The sequence below is a fragment of the Takifugu flavidus genome, chromosome 17, assembly GCF_003711565.1.
Source record: "Takifugu flavidus isolate HTHZ2018 chromosome 17, ASM371156v2, whole genome shotgun sequence".
NCBI classification, from domain to species: Eukaryota; Metazoa; Chordata; class Actinopteri; order Tetraodontiformes; family Tetraodontidae; genus Takifugu; species Takifugu flavidus.
The window spans coordinates 3511874-3527913 of record NC_079536.1 but is presented as its reverse complement, the minus strand read 5'-3'; the positions used below and the strand labels follow the sequence as shown (position 1 = coordinate 3527913).

At 48.1% G+C, this 16040-nt stretch overlaps 2 protein-coding genes across 4 annotated transcripts in view; both read left to right on the top strand.

Moving 5' to 3' along the window:
* The first annotated feature begins 1745 nt into the window (after window positions 1–1745).
* pxdc1b (PX domain containing 1b) lies at window positions 1746–7591 on the top strand. Its single transcript, XM_057013455.1, has 5 exons — window positions 1746–2372; window positions 5595–5686; window positions 5790–5907; window positions 5987–6098; window positions 6365–7591. The coding sequence occupies exons 1-5, from the start codon at window positions 2117–2119 to the stop codon at window positions 6486–6488; spliced, it is 702 nt and encodes a 233-aa protein (XP_056869435.1). The 5' UTR covers window positions 1746–2116; the 3' UTR covers window positions 6489–7591.
* A 549-nt stretch (window positions 7592–8140) lies between these two features.
* Window positions 8141–16040, top strand: part of LOC130514091 (protein disulfide-isomerase TMX3-like) — a 75896-nt gene continuing 67996 nt past the window's right edge. Inside the window, exons 1-9 of one of the 3 annotated variants that reach the window (XR_008946909.1) lie at window positions 8141–8271; window positions 8526–8583; window positions 8932–8971; window positions 9801–9924; window positions 10562–10607; window positions 11714–11794; window positions 12375–12474; window positions 12655–12732; window positions 12945–13011. Coding sequence is in view for 2 of the 3 variants with exons in the window: in XM_057013453.1 (XP_056869433.1) it covers window positions 8151–8271; window positions 8526–8583; window positions 8932–8971; window positions 9801–9924; window positions 10562–10607; window positions 11714–11794; window positions 12375–12474; window positions 12655–12732; window positions 12945–13011 (715 nt within the window). In the remaining variant the exon portion in view is untranslated. Of the gene's footprint in view, window positions 8272–8362; window positions 8415–8525; window positions 8584–8931; window positions 8972–9800; window positions 9925–10561; window positions 10608–11713; window positions 11795–12374; window positions 12475–12654; window positions 12733–12944; window positions 13012–16040 lie in introns of those variants that run through there. The other 2 variants (XM_057013453.1, XM_057013454.1) reach the window with 2 other exon arrangements.

The following is a 16040-nucleotide window of genomic DNA, read 5'->3' as shown; positions in this document are numbered from 1 at the left end:
CGTGCAGCCATTTTAAAATGCTGCTCCCAACCTGCTGTGACCTTGGCCCCCTGCCCTCTTCATAGGAGAACTAGAATTATGGCTCAGGGTGATTTCCTCACTGCAGCTCAATGAAGAACCCCAACATCAGTCTCCACAAATGCAGATGGTCTCTCTCCTTTTTTGTGCCAGATCTGCCCATTTTCCTTTTTCTTTTCCTTCTGTGCAGTTTTGCATTATGAGTCCCTGATGTTTGCATTGGAAAAAGATTTAGCGGCATCCAGGCATACGACCCCAGCATATGGTGTTGTCTTGGGGGGTCATGTTTATTTCAGCAGGTTCGCTGTGGAAAGATCAACTTTCCTGACCTGATACTGTTGCATGCGCACACAGGCACTATAGATTTGTGCAGCTTTTCTCCAATTTAGCTGCCATTATTTGTTTGGCACTATGACTAGACATAAAAAAAATTAAGTGACATTTATATGTGATAGCCTCCGAATCGGCTAGCTGCTTTCCAGAAAATTGTCTAAAGAAGGTTTCTGATAAAAGGAGGTGTTCTTTAAGTCTTGTGATTGCCCACATTGTATAAAATACTAATTGTCTGATATTAGCAACATGGATGCTAATGTCCGCAATATTTTATCTCGTGAATGCAATTTTTAGTTTGGACGTCACATCATTTCACACCAGTCCCCCTGCTGGTTCGGAGGGGAATTACACGCGCAGTGACCAAATTGTGCGTGCGGCCTAAAACATATGAGACACAAGTACATACGTTTTAATGAAGCTTTACGTTGTATTGACAATTCAAAAGCACATATATGAGTGTTTTATTAAACCACTCAACTGTAAAAAGCCCAAGAGCAGCGCTCTTCTTCAATCCTTTGCAGTTTTGGAACAGGCTGCTGTAATCAGAGACAAATATACTTAAAGTTCGTCATGAAAAATAAAATTCCCCCACGTTTACTCTTTCGGTGGGATTATAATGAAATGGGGATTTTGGGGGCAGAATGGGCTGAATCAGCAAACGTGGTCCCACCGCAGAATGAAGCTGTGCTTAAAACATCCCGATCGTGTTATTACACAGGAGGAAAAGGGGCTTTCTGATCATCATTCCTGCTCTCCACAACCATTCACGCTCGGAACTCTGCAGCAAACCGAAGCTCTGCGGTTGAAAAGGAATCTGAGGATAAAAGATGAATGAACAAAATTCTGATTTAAAAGGTGTTTTCGTGTTATAAGGGCATCAGCAAAACTAAAGAGTTTTAATCTCGCAAAAACTAAAAGAAAACAACTCACATCGGATAAAGGAGACGTTTGCAATCCATATTTCCACCACCAGAGGTCACTAAAGTCTGACCTGACTAAAATCAGAAGATTCCAAAAACTTTAATAAATCTTAATTTAATTAAATTAACATTCCTCTTTTTGTATCCCACTTCTAGACCCTCCTTTGATCTGCATGCATCACTTTTTTATCTGAGTGTGAAGTCCTGCATAAGAATTAAGATCCTTTATGCCCGCAGACCAGTTCCTTTTTAACGATTCCTTTCTTTTATTCCATGTTACAAATAAAGTTGAAGTTTCCGGCAAAAGTTTATTTGTTTGTTTGGGAAGGGGGGGTCACACAGTAAATTGTGCTATTCTACTAACTGCTGACCAATAGTAGCAGAATGTAAGTGAAATGTCATGTTTATCTTCTGGACAGACCCCCTCCTGGACCTGCAACAGGACCCTTCATTATTACTGTTTCACGACATTTTCTTACGTCCATTTTGCTGACAGGCTGCTTATTTCTGGTCAGAGATGAGGAGCTGGTCAGTATCCGCAGCCTGCTGGACTCTTTGCATAATAATAGGCTGTTGTTGAGGAAGAAGGAGGGTGGAAGAAGAGGGGAGGAAGCTGCTGCAAACTGCTTTTACAGAGCAGAATTTAGGCAACACGCGGGGGGAGGAGGGGCCCGGAGAGATGAGCCTCTTTAATCTGTAGGGGGGAAATAAGAGTTTTTCTCGGGCGGATCTGACTTTAAAGTCCGTTTCCCCTCCTCTCCATTCGCGTCCAGGATCGGTGAGGAAAAGTTGCGCTCCCTGTCCCGCGGGTCGAACTTGTCCCAGCATGCGGGACTGACCGCACGATGGCATCGGCTGTGTTCGAGGGGACGTCCCTGGTCAACATGTTTGTCCGAGACTGCTGGGTCAACGGGATCCGCAGGCTCATCATCAGCCAGCGGGGCGAGGAGGAGGACTTCTTCGAGATCCGGACCGAATGGTCGGACCGGAACATTCTGTATCTGCACAGGAGTTACTCCGACCTGGGCCGCCTGTTGAAGAGGCTGCTGGAGTCTTTCCCAGAGGACAGGAGAGAGCTGTCCAAGAGCCCGCTGATAGAAGGTCAGTCGGACTCCATAATTTAACAAATTATAGAGAAGTGTCAGGGGCGTCGCTGCAGCTCTAATCTTCAGGAGGGGGCTGCCCCCCCCCCCACCCCAGCTGGAGTAAATGTTTATATTACTTTTTATTCAAGGACACTTCAAAAACACTCAAGAGCTCTGATGCTTCATATTGTCTATGGTTAAATGAAATTATCAGAACAAATGTAGCTTCATAATCTTTGCATCCCTTATGTATTATTAACTTATTAGCATAAACATTCCGCATTAGGGCGCTATAATGTTAGCCTGTGATACTACAGCGGCCCGGAAGGGACAAACGGGCTGAACTCCTGGTTGTTGATGCCACTTGTGAAGTATCGTTTCAAATTCCGGCGCTCGCATTAGTGGTGTGGTGATAGCTGCATCAGCAGCGTGACGGGGGGGTGGGGGTGGGGGGGGGGTGTTCTTGGAGGTATGACTGGTTCCTTTACAGGTCTGAGGACTGAGAACCAAACCACTGAACCACTGTCCTGCTGCCCCATAGAGCTGTGATGCAACTGCGCATGAAAGCATGCCGATGACCTCAGAGTTGGGAATGAGATCATCCTGGAAGAGGATCAGGATCCAGAACTTCGGCTTTACTGTAGCTGGAAGTTTTCGAAACCTTTCGGAACGACTGCAGAATGGCCCTCGTTTGCGTTCAGACCCTGAAAGCACCACTTCCACCCCCCCCGATACCCCCCCGCTACGTGAGTGACAGTTGCACAAACAGGGACCAAGAATCCGCCTCTCTGGGTGTCATCACGTGATTCCAGTATCGGCACCGTCGGGGTTGAAGGACGGGTGAATCCACGCATGTTCCCGCGCTCCTGCTGCTCTAGCTTAATGTTTAACAGTCACATTGGCAGCACCGGACAGTTCTGGCCCCACCGTGATGTCAGGGACGTCCTCTACTGCTGCCAGGCGTCAGTCGCATTAGCTGATGTTTACCGGCGTCCCGCGCGGATGTGAGGTGGCCGTTGGGGTCGAGTATTGACTCTGATTCCAGTCCCCGTCATCGACGGCTCATCCTGAGCCGCGACCTCTGACCCTGATAAGGGTCCCCGTGGTTGTCCCTCGTGTGGCCCAGTGTCTCGTCCCTCTCGAGCTCTGCCAGGGGGCTGCCAGCAGCGTTGGCAGAGCCCCCAGATGGCTCCCTGTGGATAAGCTGCTCACACAATCTCCTTGCTCTCTCCCCCCCGACACGAATGTTTAGGAAACATGGTGGAGGTTGGAAACTTGGGATTGCTGGCTGTTCTCTTTCCGGCTGTCCGGGGTGCCGGGAATTTCTTTTCTCAGGAAAAGGTTCTTGCTCAAAAAAAAGAAGCCCTTTTCCCAGTTTCTGCTCACGTTTTTCCCCCCTTTCTGAGCAGCGCCGTGGCAACCAAAGCAGGCGTTCAGCAGAGCGTTCAGAGTGATGTCATGTTGGCAGGGAGGCAGATGGGAGGACGGGCGAGTTTGCCATATTTAGTCCCTCCGCTCTGTCCAGGCCCTTTAACACTTACCTTACATGTGACCTCAGAGGGAACGCAGACAGGAAGTGATTGCTCACATTCCACAGAGGCAGAAGTTGCATCCAAAGTCACTCCCTCTGGAGGTCACAAACAAAGTGGAGTCAGAGGATTCTAGAAGCTCTGAAGCAGGTTGCCAGTGTCGTATGATCATGACTTTAATCATCATTGATGTTGGGGACTGATCCTTCTTCTGATCGCCTGAAGACACCTTCTTCTTCTTCTTCTTCTTCTGTTGAGTTACTCCAAAGGTAGATTTTGCTGTTCTGTGGCGTAGAAGAGTCTTAATTTAAAATTTAAACATGAAAACTTTACCACCGTTTTACCCAGCTTCATACGCTGAGCTAGGCTAACAGGCAGCTAACTCAAATTAGCGGAAGTCAGGTGTCCTCCCCCCTCACAAACAGCAGACTGCAGGAAACAAATCATAGATCCCTCCACGTTTGGAACGTGGGTGTTCTGAAATAAGGCCTGGAGAAGGTGGCAAGATGATGAAAAGCTGTGACAGGAGCCGCTGCTCCAGCATCTGATGACTGTTTGGCTAACGCATGCGATGATGACTGGAAGCGCCTCGCTGGAGCTCCAGCGCCGACTGTGTCATTACAGTTCATAGATAAAGTGTCTTGTCAACACAACAGGCTGCTGCTAACAGACGGGACTCCGTTTAGGGTGTAATTACGGAGCGTCTGAGGCAGGAGCAGCCCTTCCACGTGTGCTGGAGCTGAAAAACATTTGCTGTGGCTCATCTTCCTAAAGAAGGCTGCCAAGGAACCCAAGAGCCACGCTGGGGTTAAAGGCTCTCGCAGATTAGCGCGGAGCTCCGAGGAGCTTCTGGCGGACAGAAGGCAGAACGAGCGGAGTCTGTGGCCAGGAAGCTCCGGCAGGAAATGGACAGGAAATTGGAGGAAATGCACTTAAAGAACCCAGCGTGCAGAGGTTCAGGGAGAGATAGCGCACACGCCCACGTGGAGGCTGCAATCACGCTTAAATCTGTGCGGGGAGGCTCAAACTGTTGCAAAACAGATGCATCTTGTCATAATCAAACTCCCAGCAGGGAGATTTCATATCGGAAGCTCTAAATGTGCTCAGTCCCACGATGGTCACACGTCCACATCACACTCTTGATATCAGGTGATAGCAGATTCGCTCTGCAGGAGGCGCTGTTGGCTGTTTCTTTGGGTTTCTCCACAGATGGAGAGGTGTGCTGTGGTTCCATTTCTCAGAACGGGTTGACTAATAAAAGGGTTTTGAGGGGATTTTCTGAACCGAACAGGATCTGATCTGAGAACGCTTCATGTCCCCGTGGTTATGATGTCATCACGGCTGGCCATTAGGAATGGAGGAGGGGTTCCTCCTGGCTCCCTTACTCAGAACTTCCACATCACGCTGTGACCAGTTTTCTCTGCGTCATCAGGCGGGTCTCCTCACCACATCCCAGTGTGAGCCGCGGTTCACGATGCTATGCTAGCTGGTGTCTCCTCTCCAAGTCCAGGGTTTGGTCCAAATCATGGTACAGTTTTAAAAAATCCAAAGCAACCTTGTAGCTTATGGCTACCCAGGCTAGCGCCACCTACTGGCCCGGAAAAGTATGAAGATGGATAAAGAAGGGCGCTAGTTATGCTAGCTCACCCCGGTCCTTAAACAATAACTATTTGTTTATTCCGATCAATGACATCAAATTTGTCATTTAGGGCTCCTAAAAATCAAAGAGGCCGACGACATTGAGGAGAAATTGAACGAGGTGGAGAGAGTGCTAAAGAATGCCATCAACATGCCGTGCAAGGTGAGACGTGCATGTGAGCCGCTGGCCTTATTTCACTGATGTTATCGTATCCGTCTTTAATGGCGAGCGCAGATGTTTGTGTACTAAAACCCCGACGCGGCAGTATTCCAGGTCAGAGGTGATGTTGACGTTCTTCGAGCGGTCGCCGCTGGACCAGGTGCTGAGGAACGACAAAGTCCACAGGATCCAGCCGTGCTTCCAGAGTCCAGTCAAGATATCAGGTCAGCGCCTGTTGGGGTTGTGCAACGCGGAGCCCCCGCTGACCCCGGTGTCCAACCTCACCTTCTGTGTCTCTTTTAGAAATCATGCGGTCCAACGGGTTCTGCCTGGCCAACACAGAGACCATTGTCTTTGACCAGAGTCCCCCTGAGGAGAAGGACAGACCCTCGTCCACGGACTCTGTGGACCATATGTGAGTGTGGAGAAAAGATTTGAATGTATGTTAAAGGCGTTGAAGCCGGGCCAAACCCTGGAGCTCCCACAGGAAGTTTGTCCGTGCACCTCTTCCTTCCCTGGGTGTGTGCGAGGCCGGAGGAAGACATTCCTCTCTATTCTCCCCATAAAACAACAGAAAAGACAAAAAAACAGTGATATTTTTCCTTTATTTCATGAGCTGACGTGTGTAAAAACCTGTTAATTCCTCCTTTTCCCGTGTTTCCTGTGACCGGCGTGTTCCAGATACGAGGATGGAAGCGACTTTCTCCCCGTGGAGCCTGACGAGTGCGACCAGGATACGGCGGCGTACGTCACCAACCTCTCCTACTACCACCTGGTCCCGTTTGAGACCGACATCCTGGAATGACCCCCCCTTCCCGCGCTAGTGGCTGAACGCCCGAACATGCTGCCGGAGTTCTAGCAACCTCTTTAAGTGACACCGCCGGCGTGCCTCGTGCACCCGGAGCCTCACCAGCATGGAGCCGCACAGAGCCTAATGCATTCTGGGTCTGCAGCGGGTCGCAGACGACTTCCCGAAAACGAATCCTCCAAAACTCCGAAGAGAAGCTGGAAAAGGCCAAACATGGGTGAAGAGTCGGCGTGGCGGAGCAGCGTTGGACAGAAACCTCAGCTCTTCTCTTTATTCCCTTTTTCTAATCTAAATAATGACGCAACGTGTCGTCTCTTGTACTTCCAGTTGTCGTATTGCGATGTTTTCTGCTGAGATGCAACAAAGAGGTCTTTGTTTGAGGGTCCCTGTAAGACGACGCGTGGGTGATTGGCATCTCCTCCTCAGCCTCCCGTTAGCCACTCGCGCTGCGTGCAAACTTTCTCCAGGAGAAGTCGTCTGCGAAAACCCCAAAGACGATTAAAATTCATGCCTTCTGCGCCTTTCCGGGTCTCCCTGCCGCGTTTGCGTCCAGCGGTTTTGCTTCAGAACCTGCGGGCGTCCTGATTTATGAGCCTCCAAACACAGAAGCGTCGAAGCCTGCAGAGATGAGGCCCACGAGGCTCCAGCGGGACGCTGGTCCACACGAGTCTGTTTACAGTCATGACCAGCAGTCAGCTGACAAATGTGCTGCACGGCTCCACCTGTAGTTAGCGCGGGTGCAGTGTTTGGTCCTTCAGATTGCATATTTATGAAAAGTTGAAAGTTTAAACCTAAAAGGTACTTTTAAGATGAAGAGTGGGGCGAATCTTTTTAGTAGGTGAACCATTTCCGTGGCGTTTGGAGGATTTTAGGCTGGAAAATAATCAACCAGAAGATTTTGTTGATTCTTTTTGGCCACTGTGTGAAGCTAAGTATAAAATTTGATGTCATTTCAGTTCTGTAAGTAAATCTAAACTGTTTCAGTTACATTTGTCTTGTAAATGGTGTCGATAAAGCGACACAGACAGTATTAAACGCAAAAGATTATCATAAGTCTCCTAAAAACCATTATATTTACAATAAAAGATGATGAACGAAAAGTTTTTGGAGTTTATGTGCAGGAATCTAATGAAATACATGTATTTATACAAATAGCCTCAAGTTGCTTTCAAATTAAATCGTTTTACATCGTTTTATTGCATTTCTTGTCATCATAAGTGTTCCTAATTATATAATTAGCTATAAAGGTTGGAAATAACGCTTCAGTTTTTAAAAATGCACACTGTATTTTGGTTAAAAGTTTAACCTTTGCACCGAAGCTGCAGTGCAGCTTTGAATTAGCTTAGAGCGCCATCGTGTGGTTTGTATTAACAAGCCACACTTGTAATCAGCGCAATTAAATAAAGCTTTTAAATCTCTTGATTAATTTGAAAATAAATCCTGGCCGAGTTGCTTTTTTGGACATGTTTTTAATTTTCGTGCGAACGGGTTTATTCAATTTTTTTTTCAGTAAATGTAAATCATGAAGCTACTGATTAAAATACGGCACGATGACACAGGATTCTATGATATAAACAATAAATAAATCAATAAATAAACGAAGCTAAAACCGAATCAACTAAACTTAAAACAGTGGAAGAAGAAGCAGCGGTGTGCGTCATGACGTCACCGCCGGCACGTCGCGCATGCGCACAGGCTGCAGGTCGAGTGGCTGTATTTCCTGCTTGCTTGTTTCCAGCCGAAGCGATGGCAGAAGTGAAAGCTTGTGTGTTTTATGGAAGTAAGTCTCACATTGTGCCTCGTTTTGATAAGCCATCGCCCTCTGCGCGTCACCGCAGCATTTATAGACGAAACTACTACGGCCTTGTTGTTGAAAGCGCAGCTAAATGGACGCACTGTTAGCCAGGAGGGCAGCTTTAGCCGGTGATGCTCCAGCCTGGGGGGCTGAACGCGATGTCAGCTTATTTAAAAAAAAAAAATTCAAATTCACCGTCAAATGAAATGAAATGAATTTGCTCTTTTGCAACATTCCAGTTGTGGCGTCTTTCCTGACTTCAGCCGTGTTTGCCTTCGTTGAAGACCTGGACGACACGTAAGTGATGCACTTCTGAATGTGGGAATAATTCTGATGGGTTTGTTTAATCTTCCAATGTTGAATTGAATGAATGATGTATGTTTCAAGGTAAACATACACTGAATTGGCCCCCTGGGGATTAGATCTCGTCACAAGTCTTTTAAATTGGCTGTTGGGGGGGGGGGGTCTGTGGAGATTTAGTCTCATGTGCATTGAGAGGATCCTTTATTTTTGCTTTTGTAATTAAGATGATTTTTAAACCTCAATAAAATCGTAAGTGCATCTTTTGTTGGGTTGTAATCGGGACATCAAATTGAGTTTGTTAGAGAGAATATGAGCCTGCTCTCTGCTCCTCCTTTTAAATAGATTTAAAGACAAAAGAGTCAACGACATCTGGCTGGTTGATGTGAGTCCGATATTCCACACACACACACACACACACACACACACACACACACACACACACACACACACACACACACACACACACACTGTTTGGAGTCCATTCAGCTGTGATTGATGTTCCAGCCGCTGCCACTGTCTGGATCATCTGTTGCGGAAGTGGCATGGGTCAGGGTAGGATGTGGGATGATGGGGGGGGGGGGGGCAGACTGGTCCTGTGTGTGTGATTAGTGAATGGGAAGTCATGCATATTGGTGTAAAGCCGCCAGGCTCCAAGGGCTTTATATCAGAGCTGTGTCTCTGGGTCCAGAAAGCAGGTCTGGGTCACGCTGGGACGTTTTAGCGCCGCATGAATTGATCAGACCGGCCCAAAACTGCACTAAAACCCCCAAAAAATAATAATTCAGAATGAAAAAAGGGAAATTCTCTTGATCCCGAGACGGATTTCATTGATTTATCTGAAGCTGTTGATCAATAACATCATTTAAAATCCCTGGGGTTAAATATGTGATTGAGCTTTAGGCTTTGGTCGGTAAACATTTACTGGATTTCCTTTCGGCTTTAGGGAATTAAATTATGCCCCGACTTTTGTGGAATTAACCGCAGGCCATAGCTCATAGGGGCAGTTAAAATTTTATTTCTAGCGCACCGTTAAAGCAACTTATGTTGACTGAAAGTGCCGCAAAGGCTATAAAATCATCAAGCTACATTAACACATGAGCCAAAAAACCTCCGAGAATTGTGAGAAATCCTCACATTTTTGCTTCCTGGGCCACAGATTAATATAAAGAAACGCCGCTTTATGGTGCTCACGTCCTCCTCTGTGCATTTAGTTCTACGCCCCGTGGTGCGGCTACTGCAAAAAACTAGAGCCCATATGGAACGAGGTGGGACTTGAGCTGAAGATCTCCGGGTCCCCGGTCCGCGTGGGGAAGATGGACGCCACAGCGTACTCTGGTGAGTTGACAAAGCCAACGTCCCCGGTGGAGTTTGGGAGGTCAGAGCGTTGTTTAACAAGATCACGGAACAAGAAATTCGATCCTAATATCAAAGAAAGTAGTTTAGCATTGTTGAAGTGGCCGTTCATGCTAACAGCGGGCCGCTAATATCCAGTTTTTAAACCTCTGCACCCATTTGCTGCATATTTCAAATGCTGAGTATGTGCAACAGCAGTTGAAGCTCCAACTTCCTCTCCTGAAACATGTGAGCATGGCCAATGAGGACGGACTGCTGCCCAGTTTTCCATTTGACTCTCACGGGCTTTTTATTACAGCCAATAGCGCCGCCTTTTGACGGAACCTGTGTAGTACACCCCATCCGTGTCGGTCACTTTACAGTAACTGGTCTCAGTTTATCGCCCATTAATTTAAGCCAATCCCAGCTCAGTCTGTTGGGAACTGGGCTGAGGAGCACAAGGTGCCAGAACGCCTTCAGAGATGCTTTTATTTTGAAATCGGGCTGATTCCAGCCTGTTTTCTCTCACATGTTTTGAAATGTCCGGCCGCTAATTATCATTTCTACCCTCCAACAAACTCTATTTAAAGGTGACGCGTAACTGATAGTGGTGATTATAACCAAGCGTGTTGTGTTGCAGGAATGTCGTCGGAGTTCGGCGTTCGTGGTTACCCAACCATCAAACTGTAAGTGGACGCCACTCTCGGCCTTTCATTACAGGGTTTCGTCTATTTCCTGCCGCCATCATTCAATCTGGAGGGTCCGTCTGATGTTGGCTGCAGCTGTGACTCTGCTCCCCCCCCCCCTTCACCGCCACTTCCCACACATGTTTAAGTTCTCTTTATATTTTGTTATTATGGGGTTTCTTTCGCTGTTGTTTCCCCCTGTGGTTTAACCTGCGGAGAGGACTTATTCAGGAGGGGGATTAGCTGTTGTTGTAGCTAATCACAGCTAAGAGACAGACCCACCTCGCACTCTTTTTAGCTCATTTTTTTGGGCCTCGGATTCTGGAATTCTCTTGATGGAGATGAATGACACCTCTCAATTTAATGTTTTGGCCTTGAATATGATGGTTCCCTGCTTTAGATGATTTCACGAAGACGCCAGCTGCTCAACAGCAGCACTCGCGTCAGCTTTAGAGTGACGATCCAGCCTTTCCCTCACATGCTTCATCTTTCTGCGGGCAGCCTTAATGGGCTCTCCGTTTAGTTTCATCAAGCTCATTTGGGAAACTGCCACTGGATCACAGCGGGGCTCACAACATCATACCAGGAAAGTGATGAAACATCCATCGGAGAGCGCCGGATACCTCCCTCAGAGACGGGAGGAGCCTGGAATTAGAAGCGCGCTCCCCTCTGGGCTCATTCCTCTCTGGGCTGATGCAACTTTGACAAGCCTTAATGCGTTCTGCCTGTTGTCAGAACTGCAGCTGGCAGATGCCTGGAAGTCTGTCAGATGTATTCTGAGGTGTAGTGATGCACAAACGTTAAACGATGGATTTCATCAGCCTGGTTGTTGCCCGTCAGTTCAGTCCCAGCTGACTTTTCTGACGGTTCAAACCAAACCATGCCCGTTGTTGCATCTGCAGGTTAGCTTAGTTTTATACTGTATTTTATCATGCGTCCAAATATGGTAAAACTGGCTTGACTTCCTGTTTTTTGAATAAGCTTTTCAGGAATACACGGTTGTATTTTTATTTCTGCCTGTTAGAGATGCAGCAGTGCTTTTAGTCCTGCTGTGTAATTGAAACCTCTGCCCTTCATTGTGTTTGATTTCTGTCGCTCCTCCTCAGGCTAAAGGGGGATCTTGCCTATAATTACAAAGGACCGAGGACAAAAGATGATATTATCGAGTTTGCCAACAGGGTAGCAGGGTGAGTCACAGCCTTCGTTTGCTTAAAAAATGAGTAATGTAAAACAACTCTATTTTTTTTAGTTTAGGTGAACATACATAAAACCCAAACCCATGAGGTCCCGATAGCCTGGCTCATAACCAAGTCCAATATTCGACCTTGATTGATCTTGTAACGCATTAGTGATATTTATAGAAGTAAAAAAAAAAGAGGAAATTCTCACCAAACAAACTGTTGGTTACTAAAATACTTGAGGAAACAATATGTTGCTAAGTAGAGCTCCAAATTTATTGTTGTCAATAACAGCAGATCCTGAAAATGTGGCCATATTTGTGTCATAGCTGAAGGGCTTCTGCCCCACATGCTCCACCTTAAACCACCGTGTCAACTCTGCCCGACAGATCTATCCTCCTTGAGGAAAGCAGAGCTAGATCCGTGACAGAGGGGTTGATTAGAAGCTTAGCTTTGATGCTAAAACAACGCTTTGGTCTGTGTCCACCGGGTGGCGCCCTCTGCTCAGCCATCAGCCTTTGCTGTTGTATTCGTCAACTGGAATAAAACAAAACTCAAGCAATGTGTGCCGGTTTTCTTCCTCTTCCAGACCGGCCGTCCGATCTCTTCCGAGCAAGGAGATGTTTGAGCACATGCTGAAACGGCACAATGTGCTCTTTGTGTACGTCGGCGGGGAGTCTCCTCTCAAAGTAAGCGTTGTTCACGGCGGCCAAACCAGAACGCTCCGTTAAAAACCACGAGGGCGTCAACAGAGAGACTGATAGAATCTGCTGGTCTGTTAGCATCTGTCTCCCAGCAGAGTTGGTGTATTTACCGCCTATTTTAGCCTCCCCCCGATTTAAATCTGAACGAGCCGTTTGTTTCTGCAGGAGAAGTACAATGACGTGGCTTCCGAGCTCATCGTTTACACTCACTTCTTCTCGGCCTTGGAGCAGGTTTTTCCAGAGGCAAGTCTGAAAGTGTATTCTTTGTAGCAGTTTCCTAGTCTGAATGAGACAAGTGCTGAGCTGCATAATTGTCCAGTTAATACATAAAAGCAGATGTAATTATGGCTTCTGCACAACCTTGCTGCTAAATATCAGCCTGCTCCTTATTTGCAGGTGCACGTGTACATTAGCAACCTTCCTAAACTGCATCTCCTCCCTCTCTTCCTCGACAGTCTCTAACTTTACCGGAGCTTCCCGCAGTGGTCGTTTTTAAAGATGGAGGCTACTTCACCTACGACGGTGAGTTATTTCCCCCGATTTGTCAGTGAAAAATATAAAAATCATCCGGCGGGCAGCGGGGTGGTGTTTGTTTATCGATCCTCCCGCTCCCCTTCCTCGTGGCGTGCCTTTTTTTACCGCCGTGCGTCGGTTCTCCCACGGCTGCTGCAGCAGCCCTCTCATCTTCCCCACCGCACTTGAGTTATGGCGTGCTCGTCCCAACACAAATCACCCCGGGCTCTGCCCACTATTGTGCGTGCGGTGAGCCCAGTGATGTTTTGCGGTCTGTCTCTGGGTGGACGTGCATAGCGGTCCGGGGCGGATGGGTTTGAGAGACCACATGTAAAGGAGGAGAAACCAAAGCCAGGAATTGCCAAAGCAGCTGTCAAGTGTTTGGGATGTGGGGGGGGATCAGATGTGACAGACGAGGCCTGGAGAGGCGCAGTCTGAAGCCGCTCGCTGCAGCGATGCTAGTTCGCCACATTCCACTGTAATTTTCTGCCCCGGCTGGGCAGCGGGAAGGGTTAGAGCACAGCGCCAACACAAACTTGCCCCGTCAGCTGCTGTTGGGAGGGTTTGTTTCCAGCGGAGGACTGTGAGAAATCCATTCCTGCCACCTTCCGTCGGGTCATTACTGCGGCCGAAGCAGGAAAGGTTCAACACAGCTGTTAAAAAGAGCCACAGGAGGCGTTGGAGGTCTGCTGTCGCCACCACGACCGGGCATCGGACTTGTTCAAGACCTCGGATGTGTCCTTCCTCGCCTGGCTCAGGAGTCAAAACAGAATAAACACAAACTCCTCAATGCCCCGTAATAACCACCTGTAATAACCCACCCTCTATCCCTCCCTGTTGCGTTATTTCCTTTTCTCCTGTGGTCCTCACTTGTGGTCCTCGGCGTCCGCTCTGCCTGGAACTGCGGCGCTTTGTTTCCCAGAGATCTCTCTGGGTTTGGGATTAACTGTAATTTAGGCGGAGGCACTTTAATTAAATGTTATTTGTTTTATGCTCACATTTGACAATTCGGCTGCAATAACCGGTGTCAACAGAACAACAAACACAGTAAACATCGACAGAGTGGAGAGAATAACAAGTCACCAAGCACAATTGTCGATACAATGATGCAGCCCCGCGTGTGAAAGAGAAACACAAGCGTAATGAACGTGTTAGAAGCCCTGTGATGTCATGCTGGAGACCGATAACGACCACTGAAGGCGTCTGCTGGTTTTTGCCAGAGGAGCGGAGTCAAAAAAGGTTGCGTCCAGCATGTGCGGAATATTAAACGGGGCCTCCTGTCTGCTTCCTGGTTCTCAAAGTGCTGCAGGGTGAAGAGAAGGGCGCTCGTCTCCGTTCTCATCCTGCGTTTGTTGTTGGTCTAAACCAGCCTGGGATGGACGGAGGGACAGCAGCTGCAGATGCGGATCGGCATTTCCAAGTCATCCAATCACAGCTGTGGAGTGTGTGTGCAGGGGAGTGTGTTCCTGCGGAGGTTCATGCCAGGCTGTAGGACCCCTGCAGATGTTACAGATGTTGTGCTGTAGCACCGATGCAGACTGCAGCACAGGGGTCCAGGAGGTGAGCTCCCCGTGGACGTCTTTGAAGGCTCCACGGATGCCTGATGTGGTATCGGGGTTCCAAACGTGTTTGTTTTTTTGAGTTGAAACAATATTCCAGACCCTAACCGGGCACGGGCAGCTTCAAATGCTCCTCGCCACGGCTGTATTTCACCCCTCCGTAGCTCCGCGAAGGTTGATTCCACATGTTGTTGCTGGGTTTTGATTGGTTTAGTGCTCATCACAAAGGGCTGCATCCGCTGTGAAGAGGAAACCGGGACAGACACTCATGCATGTTTAATAAGTCCAATCCAGTCTGCACGCCGCTGCTCCTGTCAGCACCGGCAACCACCAGGGCTACAGGCTCGTGTGGCCAAAAGGCACAATGTCTCGTGTCGTCTTTGCGTCCTCTTCCTGCTCTCGTGTCTCCCTTCCTTTGATGCGTCTTTGATCTCTCCTCTCTGTTTTTGGCTCTCCGTCATCTGCATAGTGGCGGAGGTCTTCAGAGCCATTAACCTTCCTCTGCGCCATGTGTCAGAGCTGGCCCCCCCTCCCTCTGACAGCGCATCATCCTCACCCCACGCTCTGTCTGCCCCCCCCCCCCCCACCACCACCTCCATCCATCTCGCCCTCCCACTGTGTAAACTCGGCCCGGTGGGCTCCTGGGGGGCAGTATGGAGATTGCAAGGTTGGCGCCTCAGAAGAGAGCAGCTCTAATTTGCTTGAAGGTGAAGCAGGTTCAGTGGAGGTTCATCAGCGCGCGGATCCCAGTGTGACGCCTTCAGCTCTCGTCTTTCGCCTTCAATTTGGCGAGGGGGGAGTCGGGCAGCAGCGTTGTCTTTAAAGCCTGAACATCTGTGGGAAGAACTGAGGAACGCCGACGCCCCAACAAGCGGAGCCCAGGGCATTGAGGGTATTCTAATACTAGCGCGATGAGCTACGACCTTGAGGTCTTTAACACGTGTTCAGGTTTAAGTTGTCATGTTCAGTATTGTGCTTAAAGCTCCTTCGGGGCCCTGCGGCCTAACAACTGTGTTAAAGTCGTCGGTGTTTTTCTCGTAATAATTGTAATGCTGCTAAAAGGTCATCATAACTTATTAACATGTCTTAATGAGGTCCCAGCTACATTTGACATCAATTATGTGCATCCTGTAGCCGTCCCCAGTCAGAGAAAACACTGTTTAAAGGAAGCAGGCTACATTCCGCTCGTAGGGAACAGATTTCCATGTTGCCTCCAGATGTTGGGGCAGTAATGACATTTGCCACATTTTGGTGGTTTTGGTTTTAATCCACTTGTTTTGCTGCACTCTTTTTCCTTTTTGCTTAATGCAAACGCTGAATAATGCATTTTGCCGTGTCCTGGAAATAAATGACTGAATGAGGTTCATATTCATTTACAACCCAAATTTTCTGCTCCTGTTTGAGAACAAAGCTCATCGGCTCACAGATGGAAGAGTTTAGGTCCTGCCACACGAGCCGGGGAACCCGAATTGTCTCTGA